This window comes from Capricornis sumatraensis, chromosome 15 (assembly GCF_032405125.1).
Source record: "Capricornis sumatraensis isolate serow.1 chromosome 15, serow.2, whole genome shotgun sequence".
Taxonomy (NCBI): Eukaryota; Metazoa; Chordata; class Mammalia; order Artiodactyla; family Bovidae; genus Capricornis; species Capricornis sumatraensis.
The window spans coordinates 41,002,534-41,026,628 of record NC_091083.1 but is presented as its reverse complement, the minus strand read 5'-3'; the positions used below and the strand labels follow the sequence as shown (position 1 = coordinate 41,026,628).

The 24,095-nt window shown below is 47.8% G+C and overlaps 1 protein-coding gene across 1 annotated transcript in view; it reads left to right on the top strand.

Moving 5' to 3' along the window:
• The first annotated feature begins 332 nt into the window (after nucleotides 1-332).
• Nucleotides 333-24,095, top strand: part of BFSP1 (beaded filament structural protein 1) — a 37,116-nt gene continuing 13,353 nt past the window's right edge. Inside the window, exons 1-5 of the mRNA XM_068987702.1 lie at nucleotides 333-706; nucleotides 6,164-6,224; nucleotides 15,814-15,909; nucleotides 16,838-16,930; nucleotides 19,752-19,859. Of these exons, the coding sequence (XP_068843803.1) occupies nucleotides 333-706; nucleotides 6,164-6,224; nucleotides 15,814-15,909; nucleotides 16,838-16,930; nucleotides 19,752-19,859 (732 nt within the window). The remainder of the gene's footprint in view (nucleotides 707-6,163; nucleotides 6,225-15,813; nucleotides 15,910-16,837; nucleotides 16,931-19,751; nucleotides 19,860-24,095) is intronic.

Below are 24,095 nucleotides of genomic sequence, written 5' to 3'. Positions count from 1 at the left end.
GTGGAAGCAAATCAGAAGAAAAGCATGCTTCTTTTGTCCTCCTGACTCTCCATTTACTCAAAAGCAATGGGCTCGACAATCCCGGAACAAAACCCTCATGGCGCTGGGTAACCTTCCAACCCCGAGAGCTGTATGGGCCGCTAAGCCAGCGCACAAAAGCGGCGCCCGCCGCTCTTTTGTTCTCCCCGAGGCTGGGCGCCGCGTGGAGAGACAGCTGACACGCTCTGGAACGTCCAAGCTGCGCGCCCTGGGCCTCCGATGTTTATTTAGCGGACTGCTGGCTCGGCGAGGTGCCTCCGGGAGCCGGCCGTGCACCCGCCCGCAGAGGAGCCATGTACCGGCGCAGCTACGTCTTCCAGACCCGCAAGGAGCAGTATGAGCGCGCCGAGGAGGCGCCGCGCGCCGCAGAGCCGGACCGCCTGGCGGAGGGCCGGGCGGCCGCGCCGAACCTGGCGGCGCTGCAGGGGCTCGGCGAGCGCGTGGCCGCTCACGTCCAACGGGCCCGGGCGCTCGAGCAGCGCCATGCCGTCCTCAGGAGGCAGCTGGACGCCTTCCAGCGCCTGGACGAGCTGGCCGGCCCCGAGGATGCCCTGGCCCGCCACGTCGAGGGCAACCGCCAGCGCGCCCGGGACCTGGCGGCCGAGCGCACCCGGCTGGAGCGCCAGGGCGCAGAGGCGCAGCGCGCGCTCGACGAGTTCCGGAGCAAGTAAGCGGCGCCTCTAGGGTGACAGGCGGCGCGGGCCGGGAGCGCGCGGCCACTGGGCTGGGAGGGCCGTCTCTGATCCCGGGGCGACCGATGACTTCATCTCCGCGGAGGCACGCACGTGGTGCATTTCCCTGAGCTAAGGCTAGCTTCCATTGTGATGCCGTGTCACACTTCGCACGAAATGGTATAATTTACTTTTTTAACCTACCTTGAAAGTGAAGTCGCTCAGTCGTGTCCGACTCTTTGCGACCCGTGGACTGTAGCCCACCAAGCTCCTCCGTCCATGGGATTCTCCAGGCAAGAATACTGGAGTGGGTTGCTATTTCCTTCGCCAGGGGATCTTCCCGACCCAGGGATCGAACCTAGGTCTCCCACATTGCAGGCAGACGCTTTAACCTCTGCGCCACCAGGATATAATTACATGCAATAAAACGCACACATTCAAGAGCACAGTGTAATGAGTCTGAGAAACGTAGGTACCCATTTAACTACTAAAACAAGATATTTCCTCTACCCAAGAAAGTTTCCTTTTGCCCTTTCCCAGTCTTTGGTTCGTCCTCCCCAGTCCCTTCAACGGAGGCACCCAGGGTTCTGATTTCTGTCACCATAGGTTACTATTGCCTGTTCTAGAATTTCACAAAAAATAGAATCTTCTAGACATGTTCTATGTGTCTGGCTCCTTCTGTTCTGCATAGTGTTTTTGAGATTGTTGTTCGTTGCTAAGTCGAGGTTAACTCTTTGACACCCCATGATGGAAGTTTATTAATGCTCCAGGCTCATCCTGGTATAGAGGGTATTGCACCCATTTGAGGAGACTGGGGTTCAGACAATGTATTGATTTAGGGGGAAGGTCACTCAGCTGGTGACTGCTGCACCAGGATTGGAATTCAGGTCTTGAACATGCAAAGTCTAACTGTTTTCACTATATCACAGCTGACACCTGGACATCGTTTCAACCTGTGTCCTCTAGGGTCTGGCTACTCAAAGTGCGATCCATGGACCAGCAGTTTCCCATCACCCAGGAGCTTGTTAAAAAAGGAAACTCTTGGGCCCACCTCCAGAGCTCCTGGATCTGACTGCACTTTAACAAAACCCCCCCAGGTGATTCAGCATTTAAGTTAAACATTGAAGTTTCAGAAGTCCTGGTCCTGGGCAATGTGCCCCCTTTTGATAGAATGAATAATGCTTTAAAATCACCCTAAAAGCTGTTAAAAAAAAATGATGCTCAGCAATTTGTCAACATTTTTCCAGGTTATAAATGAGTGTGCACTTTGACTCAGCTGGGTGCTCCAGGGAATTTATCCTTGGATACTCTGTGTGTGTGTGTGTGTGTGTGTGCTAAGTCACTTCAGTGTAGTCCAACTCTCTGTGACCCTATGGACTGTAGCCCGCCCGGCTCCTCTGTCCGTGGAATTCTCTAGGCAAGAATGCTGGAGTAGGTTGCCATTTCCTTCTCTGGGGAATCTTCCTGACCCAGGGATCGAGCCCGCATTTCTTCTGTTTCCTGCATTTGGCAGGTGGGTTCTTCACCAGTAGCGCCACTGGGCAGCCCCCTCCGATACTCAAGCAGGTGACAAAAGACATGTCCACAAGGATATTCCCTGTGGCATGATCTCAGTAACTAAGACCTGGGACCAACCTGAATGCCTGTTAATAGGAGTCAGGTTATGAAATTGTGCTTCATTCATGCAATGGAATTCTATGCAATTATAAAAAAAATAGTGTGTTATTATTATCTGTTTTAAAAAGACAGGGGGAGGCATAGAGATTTTTTGCTTGCAAAAGGACACAAGCACACACACAGAAACCTAACAACACTGCTTACCTATGAGGATAAGGGAGGGTGAATGAGAATTTTAACTTAACATCTTCTGATGTCATTTAAAAAATTCTCTGACCATGTAAGAGATTTATCTGTTTAAAAATTATATAAATTAATGAAAAAAATTCAGAGGTAGACCTGATCTGGGACCTCAAGTGGAGCCCAGGATTTCCATATTTAATGAGCTCCACTGGTAATTTCAGTGAACAGCCAGGTTTGAGGATCTCTGGTCTAGGGCAGCTGGAGAGTTTTCTTCAAATGTGCTCTGTGTTTGTATTCCATACTCTCAGCCCCAGACGTGACCAGGTTATTCAGCGTTGTATATCGAGCCTGTTTATCTGATCATAAGCATTCATTCCATCAGTCCTGCTGTTTCTGGTTTTCTTTCTTTTTAGCTGTGTTGTGTGGCATGCAGGATCTTAGTTCCCTAACCAGGGATTGAACCATTGGCCCCTGCAGTGGAAGTGTAGAGTCTTAACCATTGGACTGCCAGGAAAGTCCCTGTTTATGGTTTTGATCTTGGAAGAAGGCACCTGAAAATCCCTGTAGTTCTTCAAGGGAAAACTGAGGCTTGCAGAGGGCCTGTGGGTGGCAGGACTTGATCTTGGGTTTTTCGCCTGGAGGCCCACACGCTTTCCAGAATGCTGTGTCTTGGAGAGAAACCTTCCTTGGATGCCTGTGGAGTGAGGCCTTCACTCATATAAAGTTCATGTTACCTAAAGCAATGGAGGTGAATGTTGGTTGACATAAGGCAGCTCCATGGGTCATCTGGATACCCCAGATCCCCAGATGGCCTTTACATGGGCCACAGTCCTTGGGTCACAGTCGGCTGTGATTTGGCTGGGCAAGCATGACTCCTGGGAGCCCTCAATGGAGGGTGGCTGTATTGAATTTTCCTGATTTTACTTGATTCTGAGTTATGTGTCCATCATGGAGCTGGCCCCTCAGGCTCTCTGATTTATTTGATAATTCTCATTAGTTTATTCCCTCCCAGTGCCCCCTTAGAGAAGGTTTGATAGTTAAAATTGGGTAGTGAGATTAGAAAATCATTGTAAAAATTATACACATCTGTAATACACTGGGGACATACACTGAGTTTGGTTTAATTCCAGAGGTGTGGTGATGACTAGCCAGAAATAGGTGAAATTAATGCAGAAACAGGAAGGTATATGCAGCCTTGTTAGGCATATTCTTTGCCTGGATAGTTGTATAATTTCAAAATCAGGTCTTTAGCACATCAAAGAAAGGCTAAATAAAAACTAAATAAAAACAAAACTACCAAAATATTATAAATACAATGATGCATACAAAATACAGTGATGAATTAATTAACCAAATTGCTGAAAGCTAAAAATAATTCTGTCAGTCAGATGATTGAAGCCAAAGTGGTTTTTTCTACCTTATGAATTCACTTCTATGAATATATGAATATTTTATGAATTCTTACCATGAATTCTTTATAATGAGATTGCCTGTCTTTAATATAATACCTAGACTTGTCTACAGTATGAAACTAGGTTAATATCTTGTTTATTAAATATGCTTTAAACATTTAAAAATTATTTTTTAAAAAGTATTTGGCTGTGTGCAGCATGTGGGATCTTAGTTCCCCCACAAAGGATCAAACCTGGGTCCCCTGCACTGAAGGTGTGCAGTCTTAATCACTGGACCACTAGGGAAATCCTTAAATATGTTTTTAAGGTATAGAAATTCTTGTATGTTTCTAGCAGGAAAAAGCAATAAGAAAATTAAATTTTGTTAACAGTTTTATTTTTAAAGCAAATTAACTATTTAAAAAAATCATTTCTGGCTTCATTAGAGCCACACAGAAAACAAACTGCTAAATGTGACATCCTGGTGTGAAAAGAAAAGCTTATGCACATATATTTTGCTTAGTGGTTACAGCTGAGCTTCTTGGATGGCTCTGAAAGTGGGGACACTGAGAACAGTGTTCTTCCCTGAGGTCAGGACTTTTGATTCTGAGCTGCAGTTTCCCAGCACCTGTCAGTGTAAAGTCCTAACTTGAACCTGTGGCATGGGTGTGCAGGGATACAGAAAGCTAGGCTTTGTAGGTTGGGCTAAGTGCTAAGTAGGATTCGTTTCAACTACAAATAAATTCCAAGTTAACACTGGCTTATCCAAAGTGGAAGATTGTTTCTTTCTTGTGTAAGGTCTGGGCTAGCAGTTTAGTATGGCACCCTATGGTAATCAAGGCCCACAAGGCTGTGTGTGGCCTTCAAGAAGGCAGCATTGGTGTTTCAAGGGACAAGATGGAGGAAGGGATGTAGAAGGACATACCTACACCATCTCTTACCAAAGATATCTTCAAGTGGCCACAGGCATGTTTGCTTCCCATTGGTCAGGACTGAATCACATGGCCACACTGAGCTGCAAGGAAGGCTGGGAAATGTAGTCTTTATTCTAGGCAGCCCTGTGGTTTCTAAACATGGCTTCCTATCTCCTATTAGGATGGATACTGGGGACAGCTTACAGGGAGTGAGGTGGGGGTCACTGGGGAAGGGGCTTTCTCTTTTTCTTCAGGGGATGAAATTCCCCCTAGAGGGAACCTTGTTCTGACCAGAATGATTTCTGGTGTTTCTCTGCTTCCTTGATCTTTAGCTTTTTTTTTTTTTTTTTCTTAGGACTCCAGGGAAGAAGCTGACTAGGAGAAAAAAATACACGTGCTCCTAGCACCGACTGCTTTCTTAATCTTGTGCATGCTTATAACTTTGGAGGTGTCCCTGCTCTACACAGGCAGTGTGGTAGATGTGGCAGGCTCATGTCTGAATCCTGACTAACTCCTCTATGTGTGAAGTCCTCCAGGAGCTGAGCCTGAGAAAGTTGTTTATTTGGGGGATGGTGTCAGGGAGCAGCAGTTGGGGAGTGGCGAAGTGAGGGAGGCAGGGAAAGACTAAGCGGTGCCTCATCCGGCAAGTTACCTCTGTGGCCACTGGCGCCCACCTGTGGGATGGAGAGCACACGTCTGTGGTCCCAGCTGGGAAGGAGGGAGCCGGGGCATGTGTGTGTCCCCACTCGCCCTGTTGGAGCTTGCAGGCTGCTCTCAGGCAGATTGGCTCTTTGACCTGTCTAGCTTGCCCTGCCGCCCAGCCCAGGGGAGGCTCTGGGTGTGCAGAACAATTCTGACAGATGCTGATGCTGTGAATGAAGTGCCCAGGGCATCTACAGGGGCCTCGGGCCAGTTTCTCAACCTCAGTTTCCCCATCTTTCACATGGGGTAACAGCAACTGCTTTCTTCCAGGGTTTTGTAAGGATGGAAGGACACAATCCAGAAAAGCTGTCTCAGGTGGATGAATACAATAGTATAGGATAGCCAGGCAAGGTCGGCAGTGGTGTTTGAGGCAGAACCTTAGGGCAGCCCCCAGGACTGCAATTGCGATCCTGGGGTGACAGCTGTGCTGAGGTCTGATTCCTGCATCCTTGGGTGGCTAGGAGGGGGTGCTGGGGGCTTGGGGCTGGGTCTCCATGTATGGCGCCCCCTGTGTATACCATGGAGAAGGTTGGGAAAGGGTGAGTGGGCTCTAAAAGACAGCATCAGCTCCTGCTTCCCATAAAGAGAGGGCGCAGGACTCAGGCTGACCGAATGCCCCACTCTGCCTTCTGTGTCCTGTCTATAGGTATGAAAATGAGTGTGAGTGTCAACTGCTGCTGAAGGAGATGCTGGAACGACTCAACAAGGTAAGCAGAGCCCGACCTGGGGTTTGAATAGATTCATGGTGGGATGAGCTAAGCAGCTGAATGATTGTTGTTCCACACCCCTCCTTTTTGTGTTCTTTCGAGACTCCTCCATGTCTTTTGAGGTCACTCTCCCTTTTAAAAAAGTTTAATTGAAGTATCAATTTATTTATTGATTTACAATGTTAATTTCTGCTGTACAGCAAAGTGACTCAATTATACGTATATGTACATTCTTTTACATCTTCTTTCCCATTATGGTTTTATGGATGAGGATGAGATGGTTGGATGGCATCACCGACTCAATGGACATGAGTTTGGGTAATTTCCAGGAGTTGGTGATGGACAGGGAGGCCTGGCATGCTGCAGTCCATGGGGTTACAAAGAGTCAGAAATGACTGCGTGACTGAACTGAACTGATGGTTTTATGAGCTGTACAGTAGAACCTTGTTGTTTATCCTTCCTACATATAATAATTTGCATCTGCGAATCCCAACCTCCCAATCCATCCCTCCCCTCCTCTCACAACTTGGCAGCAACAAGTCTGTTCTCTATGTCTGTCTTCCGCCCTCCTTCATGGCTTTGTAACTTCAATGAAATCTTTGTGAGTGAGTGCACACACCCCCATGCACTCCTATCCCACAAGCTACACCAGCTTGTGAGAGATCTCTAGACAATGAAGCTCATTGCTTTGCTCGGCCATCAGGACGTCAGTGTCACAGAGGCTGGCTGTGGTTTGCAGCAAACTTGGGAGAGGACTTGCTCCAGGCAGTGGTTACTTGGATCAGTGCTACCGTATCCTGTCGGCTAAGAGTCTTGAGAAGACTCCTCCCCGGGGAAAGTCCCACGAGAACAGAGGACGAAATCTCCTTTTCCCCTCAAACTCCTCATTCTCGAAGTATGGACTGTCTCTGCGAGGAAGGTACCAGAGCTTAGGGGGAACTGTTCTCTGCTGGGGCAGTTTCCTTTTCTGGATCCTCTAGCATTTCCTAACTGACTGGATCTTTCTGCTGTAGCCAGGAGAGCTCGACTACCAGATAGCAGAGTGATCCTGGACCGCAGAGGTTATCCGTGGCCAATAGGTCTGAGCATGGTCCTTTTCTGATCATTTTGGAGCTCAAATGTCAGAAGGAAGGACCTACGGGGACTGATGAGGTAAAGGGCTGCTTATTCAGGGTACCTGGCTGCTTTCACCTTCTCCTCTTCCCCACCCATAACCTCATTGCTGATAAAATCTGTCACCCTTCCCTGCTGCACCCAGATGTGGCCTTAAGAGCCTTCTCCAAATGGTTGCCATATGATCCAGCAATCTCACTCACTCCTGGGCACAACCATTATCCGGACAAAACCATAATTTGAAAAGATACATGCACCCCTATGTACATAGCAGCACTGTTCACAGTAGCAAGACTTGGAAACAACCTAAATACCCATCAACAGATGAATGAATAAAAGAAGATGCTTCCCTGGTGGCTCAGCTGGAAAAGAATCTACCCGCAATGCGAGAGACCTGGGTTTGATCCCTGGGTTGGGAAGATCCCCTGGAGAAGGGAAAGGCTACCCACTCCAGTATTCTGGCCTGGAGAATTCCATGGACTGTATAGTCCACGGACTCCCTAAGAGTTGGACACAACTGAGCAACTTTCATGTTCACACATATATACCATGGAATAGTACTCAGTCATAAAAAATAATTAAATAATGCCATTTGCAGCGGCATGGATGGCCCTAGAGATTACCATACTAATTACGTAAGTCGGAAAGAGAAAGACAAATATCATATGAATCACTATATGTGGAACCTAAACTATGGCACAGATGAACCTATCTATAGAGTAGAAACACACTCTCAAATGTAGAGACGTGTGGTTGTCAGGGAGGAGGAGGGTGGTGGTGGGATGCAGTGGGAGGCTGGGATTAGCAGATACAAACTATTGTATAGAGAATGGATGAGCAATAAGGTCCTGCTGTAGAGCACAGGGAACTGTATTCAATATCCTGGGATAAACCATAATGGAAAAGAATATGAAAAAGAACACATTTATGTATGTATAACTGAGTCACTTTGCTATGTAGCAAAAGTTAACAGGTCCTGCTGTAGAGCTCAGGGAACTATATTCAATATCCTGGGATAAACCATAATGGAAAAGAATATGAAAAAGAACATATTTATGTGTGTATAACTGAGTCACTTTGCTATGCAGCAGAAATTAACAAAACATTGTAAATCAACTGCACTTTAATAAAGTAAATTAAAAAAAGATTCTTCTCCACATGGAACTCCAGGCAGGGACTTCAGACTGTCAGGGTTTGCTCAGGGTCTTGGTTACTAGTCCCCTGGCTTTGTCCAATCTCTGTTGTCCAGGACTATTCTGCCAGTTGGTGGGAGGGTCAGAAGTACACTTGGGACACTGAGTGTTGCTTCGTGGATATCACCCACTGTGTGATTCTTCTGTGTCTGTCCGTGTGTGAATGTCTGACATGTTGTCCAAGTCACTGAGTGAAGGAAATTTTAGTAATCACACAGGTCAACTGATAGAAACTGGATTGGGTAGGTGGGCACCCAGACGTGAGCCCAGAGTTGGCAGGGAGGGTGTCCTGCAGAGGGGTCCTGTGCACACAGCTCAGTGACTGGCCATGTGCTGAGCTGGGTTGGAAGTCTGAGTTGATTTGGGTCTTATTAGCCTTCTACTTCACTCAGCAGTTCGACTGACACCCATGGCTCATCCCCATTGTTTTTGGCCGAAATTCCAGGCTCCCAGGTGGGGCTGCTGCTCCCACAGACCGAGGCCTCTGGGAACAGAGGAAGCTGGCCACCTTCAACTTTAGGCACTTTTCAGCCCTTTTCTGACCCCTGAATGGCTTGCTCTGCTTTGTGATTGTCCTCACCGCAGGTAGGGCTCCCTCTGGACATGGCACTGAGGTTGTCGCCTGCCCTGCAGAGTGTCGTCCTGGGCCTTCCTCGAAGAGGCAAGAGAAAGAACTTAGTCCTTTTAACCTTTGGTGGCAAGTGACACGACTTAAAAACAAGCTCAAACCTTCAATTTTCCTATTACAAAAGCAGTGCGTGTTCCCAGTAGACAAATAAGAAATAGAAAATGAAAAATAAGGGAAAGGCATTCCACCCTTTTCCCCCCTTCATTCTGTGATGTAGCGTGTGGACAGTTGGGATCTGAGTCCAGTGGGGATGTTATGAAGGTTCTGTGGGAGGATGGGACCAGGCAGTCGGGTGGGTGGGGGCCACACAGGCTTCGGCATGGCTGTTCTCGGGTGCAGGGGAGACCCTGCTCCCCGCGAGAGCTGTGCCGTCTAGAGCAGAAGGGTGACTTACTACTAGGACCCCTCACTCCACTGTGAGTGGCTTCCTCTCTTGGCACCTCAGTTTCTCCATCTGGAAAATGGGAACAATGCCGGTTCCCACCTCAAGAGCAGGTGTTTGTCTGCATGGCTGGTGAAGGTTCGATGACACAATCGTAGATGTGACCTGCCTGCTACAGTTGTTACTGTAGGTCACCTGATACTATGGACACCAGCTTAGTTCTCTGCAGATGCGGCTGTGTAACCCTGGTGGAGTGGAAGTGTGTGAAGGGATTAGCTTTGGAATTGATGTGAATTTGTTTTTCTGACTACCTTTTCTCTATAGCGGATGACATAAAAAATTTCTTTAAAAATTAAAAAAATTTCTTTTTAAATACATGTCAATAAACACGAATCAACTGGAAAAGAACACAGGGTGAATAGTAGATTTTGGATGTGTCAGAAATCATGAACACAGGATGTAAATGCGATGAATGGAGAGGTCCCTGCACCAGCTCTCGGAATCTCAGAACAGCCTTGAGGATTTTGTTTTTTTTTACACAAAAAAAGAGGTGGGATATCACCTCTCTGTCAGGGAAGGAGCTCACCCTCACTGAAATGACTCAGAGCCCCTGGTAGGTATGGACAGGGTTCACCCTTGGTAGGTATGGACAGGGTCTTCCTTTATTTTTTCCATTAGCATTTAATTGTTTTGTTTTTAATTTTTAATTTTTTAATGAACTAATAGTTGATTTTCAATATTATGTTAGTTTTAGGTGTACAGCATAGGGTTCAGTATTTGTATAGGCTATGCTCCCTTAGAACTTACTAGAACTGAGCTGATGATTTTTAAATAGTTGGGTTTGGCTAACATTCAGAAAACGAAGATCATGGCATCCAGTCCCATCACTTCACGGGAAATAGATGGGGAAACAGTGGAAACAGTGTCAGACTTTATTTTTTTGGGCTCCAAAATCACTGCAGATGGTGATTGCAGCCATGAAATTAAAAGACGCTTACTCCTTGGAAGGAAAGTTATGACCAACCTAGATAGCATATTAAAAAGCAGAGACATTACTTTGCCAACAAAGTTCCCTCTAGTCAAGGTTGTGGTTTTTCCAGCGGTCACGTATGGACTGTGAAGAAAGCTGAGCGCTGAAGAATTGATGCTTTTGAACTGTGGTGTTGGAGAAGACTCTTGAGAGTCCCTTGAACTGCAAGGAGGTCCAACCAGTCCATCCTAAAGGGGATCAGTCCTGAGTGTTCCTTGGAAGGATTGATGCTGAGGCTGAAACTCCAATACTTTGGCCATCTCATGCGAAGAGTTGACTCACTGGAAAAGACTTTGATGCTGGGACGGATTGGGGGCAGGAGGAGAAGGGGATGACAGAGGATGAGATGGCTGGATGGCATCACCGACTAGATGGACATGAGTTTGGGTGAACTCTGGGAGTTGGTGATGGACAGGGAGGCCTGGTGTGCTGTGATTCATGGGGTCGCAAAGAGTTGGACGTGACTGAGTGACTGAACTGAACTGAACTGAAAGACAGTTGAAGTTTTTAATGGATTTCCAGCATCTCTGTGGCTGAGTTGGCAAGGTTGATTTTTCAAGGGTATGTTGGACTCCAGTTAATTTCTCCAGTTCCTTTCTAAAACATGGTCTCAAAAGTGAAAGTGTTAGTTGCTCAGTTGTGTCCGACTCTTTGCGACTCAGTGGACTGTAGCCTCCCAGGTCCTCTGTCCAAGGGATTCTCCAGGGAAGAATCCTGGAGTGGGTTGCCATGCCCTCCTCCAGGGGATCTTCCCGAACCAGGATCGAATCCAGGTCTCTTGAACTGTGGGCAGATTCTTTACCATCTGAGCTACTCGAGAAGGCCCCCTGAAGAAAGATGGTCTAGACTAGTGGATCTAGCATCAGCAGCACATGGAGGGTGTGTTAAAACAGATTCTTCGTCCTTTCACCCCAGAAATTCTGATCCAATAGGTCTGATCCACCAGATCTTTCATATTTCAAATCATTTGCAGATGGTGTGGTCCAGGAACCACACTTTGCGAACCTCTCGCCTAGATGTAAAACATACACAGTATCAGGGTTGGAGCATTTTCTAAAATTAGACTTTTGGCTCAGAGTCTTGATTTGGAAAAATCTAGACGCTTCTGCTGGTGGAGCTTTTGAAACTGCAGCTGACAGCATCCAAAAGCATAATAAAAACACAAGCGTCCACACATTTCTGAATTCTGGTGCAAACAAAAGAAAACACTTCCAAAAGAATTCTCCCCCCTCTCTACCAGCAGCTGCACATTCCAGCAGCAGCAACTCACCTTTGGGAGTTTTTCCGGGCAGTTTATCAGATGATTGTCTTCAAAGCAAGAGAATGTGCTTGCAGGGCATCTGATTAATCTCTCTTTTAAGGGCAAATGTGGGTTGGCCTTTTGTTATCTTTCTGAGCAGTTTTAAAAATTGGCTGATGGGACCTAAGGGGTTATTGGGCTTGACCCTGAGAGGAAGATCAGGGAAGAGCAGAAGGCACCTTGCAGGGTGGGGTCAGGACTCAGCGTTCAACTCCTGACTAGCAGAGGGAAGTCCAGGACAGACCCCAGGCCTGTTAGCTCCTGTTAACTTCTGTTAATCAGCTGAATGACCCACTGGCTCCATGTCTCCCTGTCTCTATGGTTTCTGAGCTGTCTTTGGCAGAGCCCTTTAGGTCCTTGGATTTGCTTGAAGGGCATCTGATGGAGGAGGGTTGCCGGACAATCAGGGTTCCTACCCGCACCCGCCTCCGCCCAACTATCATGTCCCTTAGGAAGCACATCTCTGCTTTGCTTCTATATGTTGGCTTCCCTGAGATGTTTTGTTTGCAGCCACACACACGTGGCTACAAAATGTCTGAGGACCCATGGCCTCTAGGGTCCCTTCTATTTCTAAAATTTTTATGAAGGGATAGCCCTTTGTAAGTCATAACACAAAAGGTCTTCAGCTCCAGTAATTGTGTATCAGTTGTGGATGAATTTTTGGTGAAAGTTTCAGATGTTTGAGAATTCCCTATCCCACCCTATCCTCAGCAGTCTTGAGGGGTCAAGGGATGGGGCAGGTAGGAAAACATCCCAAAGGGCTGGCTCATGCGTCTGCAGCCAGCACTGCCCCGCCTCTGCCCCCAGGGTTAGCTGTTCCTACTAAGCAGGGCCTGCTCTTTGGAGCTGAGAGTCACTTCCACCAGGAACCACCGTGCCTGAAGTGGGCAGGGCTGTACCCCTGAGCCCTTGGACCTTTCTTCCTGTCAGTGTGGTCCTGGTAGGACTGTCAGCAAGATAACAGTCACATGATCATGTGGGCCAATCACAGCTGTCTCTCAGCGATGTCACTCCTGAGGGGCAGAGATAAGTGCCTTTGGAGCTGGTCATCCTGGGTGTCCAGGCCACAGCTGGTTGCTACTTGCTTTGTTGGGACTGCCCTGGTTTCTATCCTTCCTGAGGCCTGACTCTTTTTCCCTTGGGGTCTGTAGATTACCCAGGATCTTTCTGGCTCCTCAGCCCTTTTCCACTGCTGGGAAGACACCAGGCTTCCTTTCCTTCAGCATTTCTCTGTTGAAGAGGCTTCTTCAGGTTATGTGACAATTCTGAGTAATTCAGAAGCCCATTCACCAGGACCTCCAAGGGGCCTCCTGCCTTCCCTGGAGTGTCTGCACGAGACCATCAGTAATGCTGTGCTCTCCCAGGGACAATTCAGCATGATGAACCTAACCCCTATTAGTACCAGGAGGGCAAGTGTCTCAGAATATCTTGTCCTGTCCACATACCTTGACTGTCTTAACTCTGTTCATGCAGGGGTGGAGAATATCTTAAATATTTTAGCAGACCACATTCTACCTCTATGGATGAGAGCCTGTTGCTAACATTCATAGTGCTTTTTAACAAGTCATTCAGTTCAGTTCAGTTCAGTCGCTCAGTCGTGTCCGACTCTTTGCAACCCCATGAATTGCAGCACGCCATTAGGAAGTCAGTAAAAATGCACTTAGCAAGTCCTCAGGTATTGGTAGAAATGCAAGGCAGAGGTGTCTTGGGAGAGGAACAAGGTCCTTGGCCCTGTAACATATCACTGAATTGTTGAAGCATTTAAGTCAATTCCACACATCATATTACTTTCTTATTAAGAGCACAAACACTTCTTCACACCTGTTTGGTTGGTCAAAGGAAGATTGATGAGATAAAAGTTGGTGAATTATCAGAAAGTTTGGTAAGAACATTCAACCTTCTGTTGTGTCATTTCCAACTTTAAAGGAGCAAACACTCTTCACCTCAGCATTCATGCTAAAAAATTCATTTTGTATTGAAGATGGGTGGTCCCAAGGTAAGTGTCAACAGTCCTCGGGAGACAACTATTAAAGTTAAGGGCTCCTACTCAATAGTTTGTCTTTCGGCTGCATCGATGGTGTCTTCTGCTGTACACAGCTTCTGAGTTTGATATAATCTTGCTTGGGCTTCCCCAGTGGCTCAGTGGTAAAGAAACCGTTTGCAGTGCAGAAGTCCCTGAAGATGTGGATGTGGTGCCTGGGTTGGGAAGATCCCCCTGGAGAAGAAAGTTGCAATCCACTCAAGTATTCTTGCTTGGGAAATCCCATGGATAGAGAGGCCTGGTGGGCTACAGTCTGTGGGGTGGCAAAAGATGGCACGTGACTGAACGACTAAACAGCAGCAAGAAACAGTCTTACTTGTCAATTTTCGATTTTGTTGCTTGTGCTTAAGTGTCATGTCCAAAAGTTCATTGCCAACACCCATGTCAGGGAGGTTTTTTCCTGTTTCTTCTCGGAGTTTTGTTTCAGTATAAAATTATTTAAGTCTCTAACCCATTTCCCCACTCCAGTACTCTTGCTTGGAAAATCCTATGGACGGAGGAGCCTGGTAGGCTGCAGTCCATGGGGTCACTAGTCAGACACGACTGAGCGACTTCACTTTCACTTTTCACTTTCATGCATTGGAGAAGGAAATGGCAACCCGCTCCAGTATTCTTGCCTGGAGAATCCCAGGGACAGAGGAGCCTGGTGGGCCCCCCGTCTATGGGGTCGCACAGAGTCGGACATGACTGAAGCGACTTAGCAGCAGCAGTAGCAGCTAACCCATTTAGAGTTCGTTTTTAAATGATATAAAATAGGGCTCTAACTTCATTCTAAAGTAAAGGTTTCAGTGTTAAGGGAAAGCTGTTTCTTATTCTTAGAAACTCAACTCACTGATGAGAGGCTCTAGAACAAACACAGATGTGTCAGACTTTAAGGTTGCATATGTGTTGTTGGTGTTCAGTTGCTAAGTCCTGCCTGACTCTTTGCGGCCCCATGGACTACAGCACACCAGGCCTCCCTGTCCTTTACTCTCTCCTGGAGTTTACTCAAATTCATGTCCATTGATTCAGTGATGCCATCCCACCATCCCATCCTTTGTTGCCCCCTTCTCCTCCTGCCCTCAATCTTTCCCAGCATAAGGGTCTTTTCCAATGATTTGGCTCCTCACATCAGGTGGCCAAAGCTTTGGAGCTTCAGCATCAGTCCTTCCAATGAATAACCAGGGTTGATTTCCTTTAAGATTGATTGGTTTGATCACTTTGTTGTCCGAGGGCTTCTCAAGAGGCTTCTCCAGCACCATAATTTGAAAGTGTGTTAGTCATGTCCAGCTCTTTGTGACCCCATGAACTGTAGCCCACCAGGCTCCTCTCGCCATGAAATTTTCCAGGCAAGAATACTGAAGTGGGTTGCCGTTTCCTCCTCCACAGGATCTTCCCCACCCAGGGACTGAACCTGCGTCTTGTGTACTGCAGATAGATTTTTACCATGTGAGCCACCAGGGAAGCAATTTTAAGGTTATTGGCATGCAAGCATACTGTTTCTCCCTGATCTTTCTAGATCAAGGCTTCTCAGCCCTGGCATTATTGGCATTAGGGACTAGAGGTTTATTTGTTGTGTGAGGTTGTCCTATGTATTGTGAGATGTTTAGCGGCATCTGTGACCCCTACCCACTCGATGCCGGTAGTAGCACCCCACCTCCCAAATGGTGACAATTAAAAGTGTGTCCAGATTGTGCCAAACGTCCCCCGGGGGCAGAATCACCCCTGCCTGAGAGCTATTGTGCTAGACCAGATCCAGTGGGCTAACCCAATGCTCTGCTAGAAATGGAGAATCCCAGACGCTGTCCCAGACCTACCAAACAGCAGTCTGCATGTTAACCAGACCCCTGGTGGTCTGTGTGTTCAGATTTCGCACCCACGCCACAGCCTCTCCGAGTCGGAATTGTGACCCTCTCGTTGCAGGAGGCAGATGAAGCCCTGCTACGTAACCTGCGTCTTCAGATTGAAGCCCAGTTTCTGCAGGATGACATTAGTGCGGCCAAGGACAGGTACAAAAAGGTAACCACAACCCCTCTTGCAGCACTTTCCCACTGGAAACCAGTCTGGGGATCTCGTGGCTGAAAAATGAGACGGCTGGAGTCGGCTGCCCAGGTGAACTGGGCTGGACAGTGCTTAGTGAACCAGATGTGCAGAGGGGGAGGTGGTTTTGGGGTGTGTGTGTCAGGGGATGGGGTGGGAGCCAGTATCTATGGGAAACATTACAGTCCACAGAGTGATTGATTGGATGTGGATCCATCTTGATTAGGCTGTTGCCTGTCAACTGGTTCAGATCAGAAAATGGAGAAAATGCAAAAACTGTAATTTTCACTGCTGCCTCTGAGGGAACATGTGGCCTGCAGGAGCCCCCTGGAGAAGGAAATGGCAACCCACTCCAGCATTCTCGCCTGGGAAATCCCACGGGCAGAGGAGCCTGGTGGGCCACAGTCCACGGGGTTGCACAGAGGCGGACACGACTGAGCGACTAAACAGCAATAGCAGGAGCCTCCTCTCAGGCACTGCTGTGTTCTGCCCTCAGCCCTGCCAGCTTCTCATAGCCTCATGCTGCGGTGGGGTGGGGGTGCTTGGTGTTCTGGGAAAGTCCAGTCCTGGAGCTATGTAACCTAAGGCCAGTGGTCTAACCTCTCTGAGCTTGTGCATCTTGAAAATGCAAGTGCCAGACACTCCTTTCCTGCCCAGCTGTGTCACCTGAGCACAGCAGACCCGAGGGCTGACCTCTCCAGGGACCTGGCCTCCCTCCAGCTTCAGTGTCCGTGTCTCTGCCTCAGGACCTGCTCCAGGCGGCAGAGGGCAGCTTTTGTGTAGATAAAAGGAGGCATCAGGCGCCCTCAGAGCAGGTCACTGTCTGATATCCCGAGGGTCATCTTGGACCGGAGGGAGAAACTCAGGCAGTTCAGGTTTTAATGAGAACTCTTTCCTTCCCCGACAGAATCTTCTGGAGATTCAGACCTACGTCACCATCCTGCAGCAGATCATCCAGACCACCCCGCAGGCAGCCGCCATAACGAGTGGGATGCGGGAGGTAAGAGCAGGAGCCCTATCAGCAGGGTGGCCGCACGTGGGCATTGGTCCTGCAGCCCCAAGGCTGGTGCCCAGGGGCCTAGGGAGAGGCATCAGGTTGGACTGTCTGGGGCCCCCAACCCAACCTGAGCATTCATATTCAAGTTTATTCTTCTCTTTCAGTCTGTAAGTGAACAAGGGTATCTAGACATTTGAGGACATAAACTCTGCTGCTGACCATCTTCCTAGGTGTTTGTCCTCTTGAGGATCACAGGCTATTCTTCCTTGTCTAGTTTATAAGAAACTACCAGACTATCTCCCAAACTCTGTAGCATCGCTGCATCCCCGCCCCCAGCCACAGATGGGAGCTTCCGTTGCTTTGCTTTCTTGCCTGCATTGGGGATGTTGGGCTTTTATTTTGATTTTGCTGTTTGCTGTTCTAATAATTGTGTTGTGTATCTTGTTATGAGCATTGTTTTTTTTTAGCCACACCACGTGGTTTGCAGGAATCTTAGTTCCTGAAAGGGATTGAACCCTCAGCAGTGAAAGCACAGAGTCCTAACCACTGGACCACCAGGGAATTCCTTGTTGAGTATCTTTTCAGTCAAGACATATGGATGCTTATCTGCCATCCATGTGTCTATGATTCATGTATCTTCTTTGTTGGACCAAGACCCAAGTCTTTTGCATATATATATATTTATACTATTGAGTTGTTTGTTTTCTTATTCCCCTTATCAATTTGACCATAATTTTGAATGCAGAAAATTGAAGATAGTGAGTGACTCTGCTTTTCAGGTCAGGCCCTGCTAATGATGAGGCAAGTCTGGGGCATGAAAACTGTCAGGACAGGTTAGAGACGGTTGAAGCTGTTTTGGGATTTGGGTGTAAAACTGTATTCCCAGTATAATGTTCCAGATTCCTTCCTCAGCTCTTTAACAGTTCAACAGGATATTGACCTATATTTTTTCCTACTGTGGTTTATGGGATTTTGTGATGCACGATATGGTAAGTGTAGAAATAGACTGAGAAGTATACAGATTAAAACAGAAATGTCATGTGGTTTTTCTCTGGAGAAGTGTTAAACTGAGGGCAGTGTTTTGTGGACTGTTCAGCTGATGAGGTTCTGTGTTTTTCTGCAAAGATGGCTTAGGATAGAAGTCTGTTTAAGCCCACACCCTGCAGAACCAGTGGGCAAGGGTAGCTAACTGCTTTATGTTTATTTGAACCTAACTTTCTATATCAAAGCTAAAGAAATCCCCAAATTTGCTTTTGGGACATAGTTGAACCCTGCCAAGTAACATCTGAGAGGCAGAAGGGTTACTTTTTTTGGCCTTGATGGGGATATTCTCCCCATTGGTCCGCATTGCTCACCAATGACCCCAAGTAAACTGTGTGCATGTGTGTTTAGGTGCCTTCAGTTCAGTTCAGTTCAGTTCAGTTTCTCAGTCGTGTCCGACTCTTTGCAACCCCATGAATCGCAGCATGCCAGGCCTCCCTGTCCATCACCAACTCCCAGAGTTCACTCAAACTCACGTCCATCGAGTCAGTGATGGCACCCAGCCATCTCATCCTCTGTCGTCTCCTTCTTCTCCTGCCTCCAATCCCTCCCAGCATCTGAGTCTTTTCCAGTGAGTCAACTCTTCACATGAGGTGGCCCAAGTACTGGAGTTTCAGCTTTAGCATCATTCCTTCCAAAGAACACCCAGGACTGATCTCCTTTAGGATGGACTGGTTGGATCGCCTTGCAGTTCAATAGACTCTCAAGAGTCTTCTCCAACACCACAGTTCAAAAGCATCAATTCTTCGGCGCTCAGCTTTCTTCACAGTCCAACTCTCACATCCATACATGACCACAGGAAAAAGCATAGCCTTGACTAGACAGACGTTAGTTGGCAAAGTGATGTCTTGCTTTTGAATATGCTATCTAGGTTGGTCATAACTTTTCTTCCAAGGAGTAAGTGTCTTTTAATTTCAGGGCTGCAGTCACCATCTGCAGTGATTTTGGAGCCCTAGTTGTGTCCAACTCTGTGTGACCCTATGGACTGTAGCCCACCAGGCTCCTCTGTCCATGGGGTTTTGCAGGCAAGAATACTGGAGTAAAGGTGCCATATCCTCCTCCAGGGGATCTTCTCAACCCAGGGATCAAACCCACATCTCTTTATGTCCCCTGAATTGGCAGGTGGGTTCTTTACCACTAGTACCACCTGGGAAGTCACAAGTGAACTGGTCTAAAACACAGCTTTTCCTAAAACATAATTTTCTTTGTCAGAGATTTCTTTCCAGACACTTTATTGTATTTTACAAACACTTTCCCCTTTAATTCAAAGGTGTTTTATATCAGAGCACACTTATAAAATCATAATAGTCTGTTTCCTTGTAGCCCCGTTTGTCTGAGTTGTAGGAACGTAGAACCATCTAGACCTAGTTTGATGGCGTCAGTGATTGTCAGAGACCCTCAGCATCACCCGGGAACTTGAGAAAAATGCAGAATCTCCAGCCAGACCCCCTAGCAGACCAAATGAGTCACAATCCCCATTTCAGCAAGATGCTCAGGGATTCATGTGCACTTTACAAAGCACATTTAGGCCTTGGTGCTTCCTTCTTTGCTTGTAAGGGCACTAATCCCACCATGGGGGCCCCACTCTAGTGACCTCATCTCCACCTCCCTTCCTGCCAAATTCCCAGCCCAGATGCCTTCCCATAGCGAGAGGGGGTCAGGGCCTCAGCCTGTGAATCTGGGGGCGGCATGTGAATGTGCAGAACACAGGAGGCCTCTGCGCTTCTCTGTGTGTTTCCTCCCATGATAAGTGTGTGATGCTGAGTCTGGCTTCTTTGTGCAGGAGAGGCTCCTGACGGAACGGGAAGCTGCCGCCCTGCAGTGCCAGCTGGAGGACGGCCGGGAGATGGTCTGCCTCCTGCAGGCCCAGAGAACCGAGCTGCAGGCCCAGGTGCGCCCCACCCTCCGTCTGCAGGTTCATTCTGGTGTCACGTGCCTGCAGAGACATGCACGCGTTTGTCTCTCTGCGTTGTTTTGTTATTTGTTTAGTCCCTCTGTTGTGTCCAACTCTTTGTGACCCCATGGGCTATATAGCCCACCAGGCTCCTCTGTCCATGGGATTCTCCAGGCAGAAATACTGGAGTGGGTTGCCAGGCCCTCCTCCAGGGGATTGTCCCGACCCAGGGATCGAACCCAAATTTCCCACATCTCCTGCATTGCACGTGGATTCTTTACCACTGAGCCACCAGGGAAGCCCTGTCTCACTGTAAATTCTTACAAACTTGGCACACCTGTGTGCCCAGCCCTCAAGTGACAGACAGCATCCCTGGAGGGTGTGACCAGCTGTCCACATAGACGGAGGGCTGCCCAGGACACTGCCCTTCCTGCTCAGACTGGAAAGGCCCTGGGCCAGAGGGGACAGAGAAAGTGAAAGTGAAGTCACTTAGTTGTGCACGACTCTTTGTGACCCCACGGACTGTAGCCGACGAGGTTCCTCCATCCATGGAATTTTCCAGGCAAGAGTACTGGAGTGGGTTGCCATTTCCTTCTCCAGGGGATCTTCCTGACCCAGGGATCAAACCCAGGTCTCCTGCATTGCAAGCAGACGCTTTTACTGTCTGAGCCACCAGGGAAGCAGAGACAATAGATCCCACTAATTTCTGGCTCCTGAGAGGTTCCCTCTGGCCCCCTCCCCCACCAAGGGTAAGCTCCTACCTGTGCATAACCAACCCATTTTGCCCAGTTTAAAATTGTTGTTAAAAATAAGAAATGGTCACAGACTGGGGTTTTTAATCCTCCACTCACTTGAATCTGTGTTTCTTGCTTCTGACCTGAACTCTCTCCTCTGGAATCTGACTGCAGCCCTGGAGAGAGGGGCTGTTTTCTGCATTTGCTCCTGCTCAGAATTTGTTAGCGGAAACTTTGCATTTTCACCCCACCCCTTTTCTTTTCTTGGTGAAGCTTAATTTGCAAACTGAACTCACCAGAAAAGCTCAGTCCTATTTCTACAGGCTTCTTTTGTGGTTCACAAGCTTTGCGGGGCACTTCTGTGATTCCTTCAGTTTCTTTCTCTGGTTCCATGTATCTGGCTGTTCTGATGGGGATGTTGGGTTAGAACACGCTCCTTCCTGTTTGACCACATTTCCCAAATCCAAAAGTAAATTGATGTTCGGTTTGAGAAGTACATGTAAAGGACAAGAGAACAAGAATTTTAAAAATCTGCGCCTTTACGTATACCATTAAATGTTATATGTTACTCTGTCTCTACTCCACCTGAAAGATGATGCTGTGAAAGTGCTGCACTCAATATGCCAGCAAATTTGGAAAACTCAGCAGTGGCCACAGGACTGGAAAAGGTCAGTTTTCATTCCAATTCCAAAGAAAGGCAATGCCAAAGAATGCTCAAACTACTGCACAATTGGACTCATCTCACACGCTAGTAAAGTAATGCTCAAAATTCTCCAAGCCAGGCTTCAGCAATACGTGAACCGTGAACTTCCAGATGTTCAAGCTGGTTTTAGAAAAGGCAGAGGAACCAGAGATCAAATTGCCAACATTCGCTGGATCGTCGAAAAAGCAAGAGAGTTCCAGAAAAACATCTGTTTCTGCTTTATTGACTATGCAAAAGCCTTTGACTGTGTGGATCACAATAAACTGTGGAAAACTCTGAAAGAGATGGGAATACCAGACCACCTGACCTGCCTCCTGAGAAACCTATATGCAGGTTAGGAAGTAACAGTTAGAACTGGACATGGAACAACAGACTGGTTCCAAATTGGGAAAGGAGTACGTCAAGGCTGTATATTGTCACCCTGCTTATTTAGCTTCTATGCAGAGTATATCATGAGAAACGCTGGGCTGGAGGAAGCGCAAGTTGAAATCAAGATTGCTGGGAGAAATATCAGTAACCTCAGATATGCAGATGACACCACCCTTATGGCAGAAAGTGAAGAGGAACTAAAAAGCCTCTTGATGAAAGTGAAAGAGGAGAGTGAAAAAGTTCGCTTAAAGCTCAACATTCAGAAAACGAAGATCATGGCATCTGATCCCATCACTTCATGGCAAATAGATGGGGAAACAGTGGAAACAGTGTCAGACTTTATTTTTGGAGGCTTCAGAATCACTGCAGATAGTGATTGCAGCCATGAAATTAAAAGACGCTTACTCCTTGGAAGGAAAGTTATGACCAACCTAGATAGAATATTCAAAAGCAGAGACATTACTTTGCCAGCAAATGTCCATCTAGTCAAGGCTATGGTTTTTCCTGTGGTCATGTATGGATGTGAGAGTTGGACTGTGAAGAAAGCTGAGCTCTGAAGAATTGATGCTTTTGAACTGTGTTGTTGGAGAAGACTCTTGAGAGTCCCTTGGACTGCAAGGAGATCCAACCAGTCCATCTTAAAGGAGATCAGTCCTGGGTGTTCAGTGGAAGGATTGATACTGAGGCTGAAACTCCAATACTTTGGCCACCTCATGCGAAGAGCTGACTCATTGGAAAAGACTTTGATGCTGGGAGGGATTGGGGGCAGGAGGAGAAGGGACGACAGAGGATGAGATGGCTGGATGGCATCACTGACTCGATGGACATGAGTTTGAGTGAACTCTGGCAGTTGGTGATGCACAGGGAGGCCTGGCATGCTGCGATTCATGGGGTCGCAAAGAATTGGACACGACTGAGTGACTGAAATGAACTGAACTGAACTGAATTCCCCCAATGCCGACAGAAGAATCACATGTTGGAGCCCTGTGGGATGTGGTGCTTTTCGTGGGTTCTCAGTGTTACTAAATGTCAGGACCTGAGTCCAGAATCTCTATCCCATCCCCACACACCACACACCCCTCACTCTGCAGTGACTCAGGGGCTTTGGAAAGCATATGGGGGTCTGCAGATGGTCCCCAGGGCAGAGACCCCATCTGAAGAGACCCCTTAAAACTCGTCTTACTCTGGTGACAAACTGTGGCTTGAGGACCAGACAAGTTGATTTGGTGACTTGATGAGTATGTGGTTTTCTCTGAGGCTCTGAGAGGATGGAGGGAGGGTTTGAGTGTGTGTGTGTGTGTATATGTGCACATGTGTGTATAATATATGTGAATATTTTTGTATGTGTGTACGTGTGTACGCATATATGTATGTATAAGTTGTATGTGTGTGTACGTGTGTGTGTGTGTATGTACGTGTGTGTGTGTGTGCTAAGCACTTGGAGAAGTGGACACAAGCCCAGTCACGTTGGCGGAATTCTGTGTGCCTGTGGGAACAAGGATCCTGTTTCTTTACTACCAATAGTCATTCCAGATGCTGCCCACTCTCCTTGGTGGGTGGCCTCCTCCATCTTCAGGGACATTGACTCTTTCTCATGCATCTGCTCTCTTTGATTTCTGCTCTTGAGGGCTCATGTGATCAGGAATAATCTAGAATAATCTCCATATTTTTTAAGCTCAACTGCTTAAGAACCTTGCTTACATCTGCAAAGTCCCTTTGCCAACTAACACCACAGAGTCTTGGGCGGAAGCTAAGGGGTAAAGGTCACTGGGGCCAAAAGTCTGCCTGATAAGCTCAGATTAAAACACACACATGTTTGGACCCACCCGAGAGTTTCTGACTCAGTAGGTCCGGGTTGTGGCCCAAGAACCTGCCTTTCTGAAGTTCAGGTGCTGCTTGCTAGCCCGGGAACCACACTTGGAGGTCACTAATTTGGGCGGGGGAGGGGGGCGGTGAGAATGCCATGCTGGGCCAGGATGTTCTACATCTGGGCCACTCATGTTCCCGGCCTGGGCCCTCCACAGCCTGATTCACGAGATGTTCACAGCTGGCTTTTTGCTAATTTTGAAATGTTGCCATGACTTTCGGATGGAGTAGCTAAGCTGTATGTTCCCAGGAAGACCAGTCAGCATAGCCCCTCAATGGGGCCAGGGCTGGGACTGGGGATGTGGTGGGGACGGTGTGGGGCAGTGCTCTTTGCAGCCTGAGGGCTCTGGCCAGCAGGGCTGTGGCAGCTGGCTCTTCCTATGCTTAGGGCATTCACAGGCTCGCCCCAGACCTGTGGAATCAGGGACTCTGGCGAGGGGCCAGCATCTCCTTCAACAAGCCCCCCAGGTGCCTCTGCCAGCTTTGAGAACACTGGGCTGCAGGTTGACCGCAACAGCACCCACGATTGGAGCTGGGGGTCCCTGCTTTTGAGATTGAACG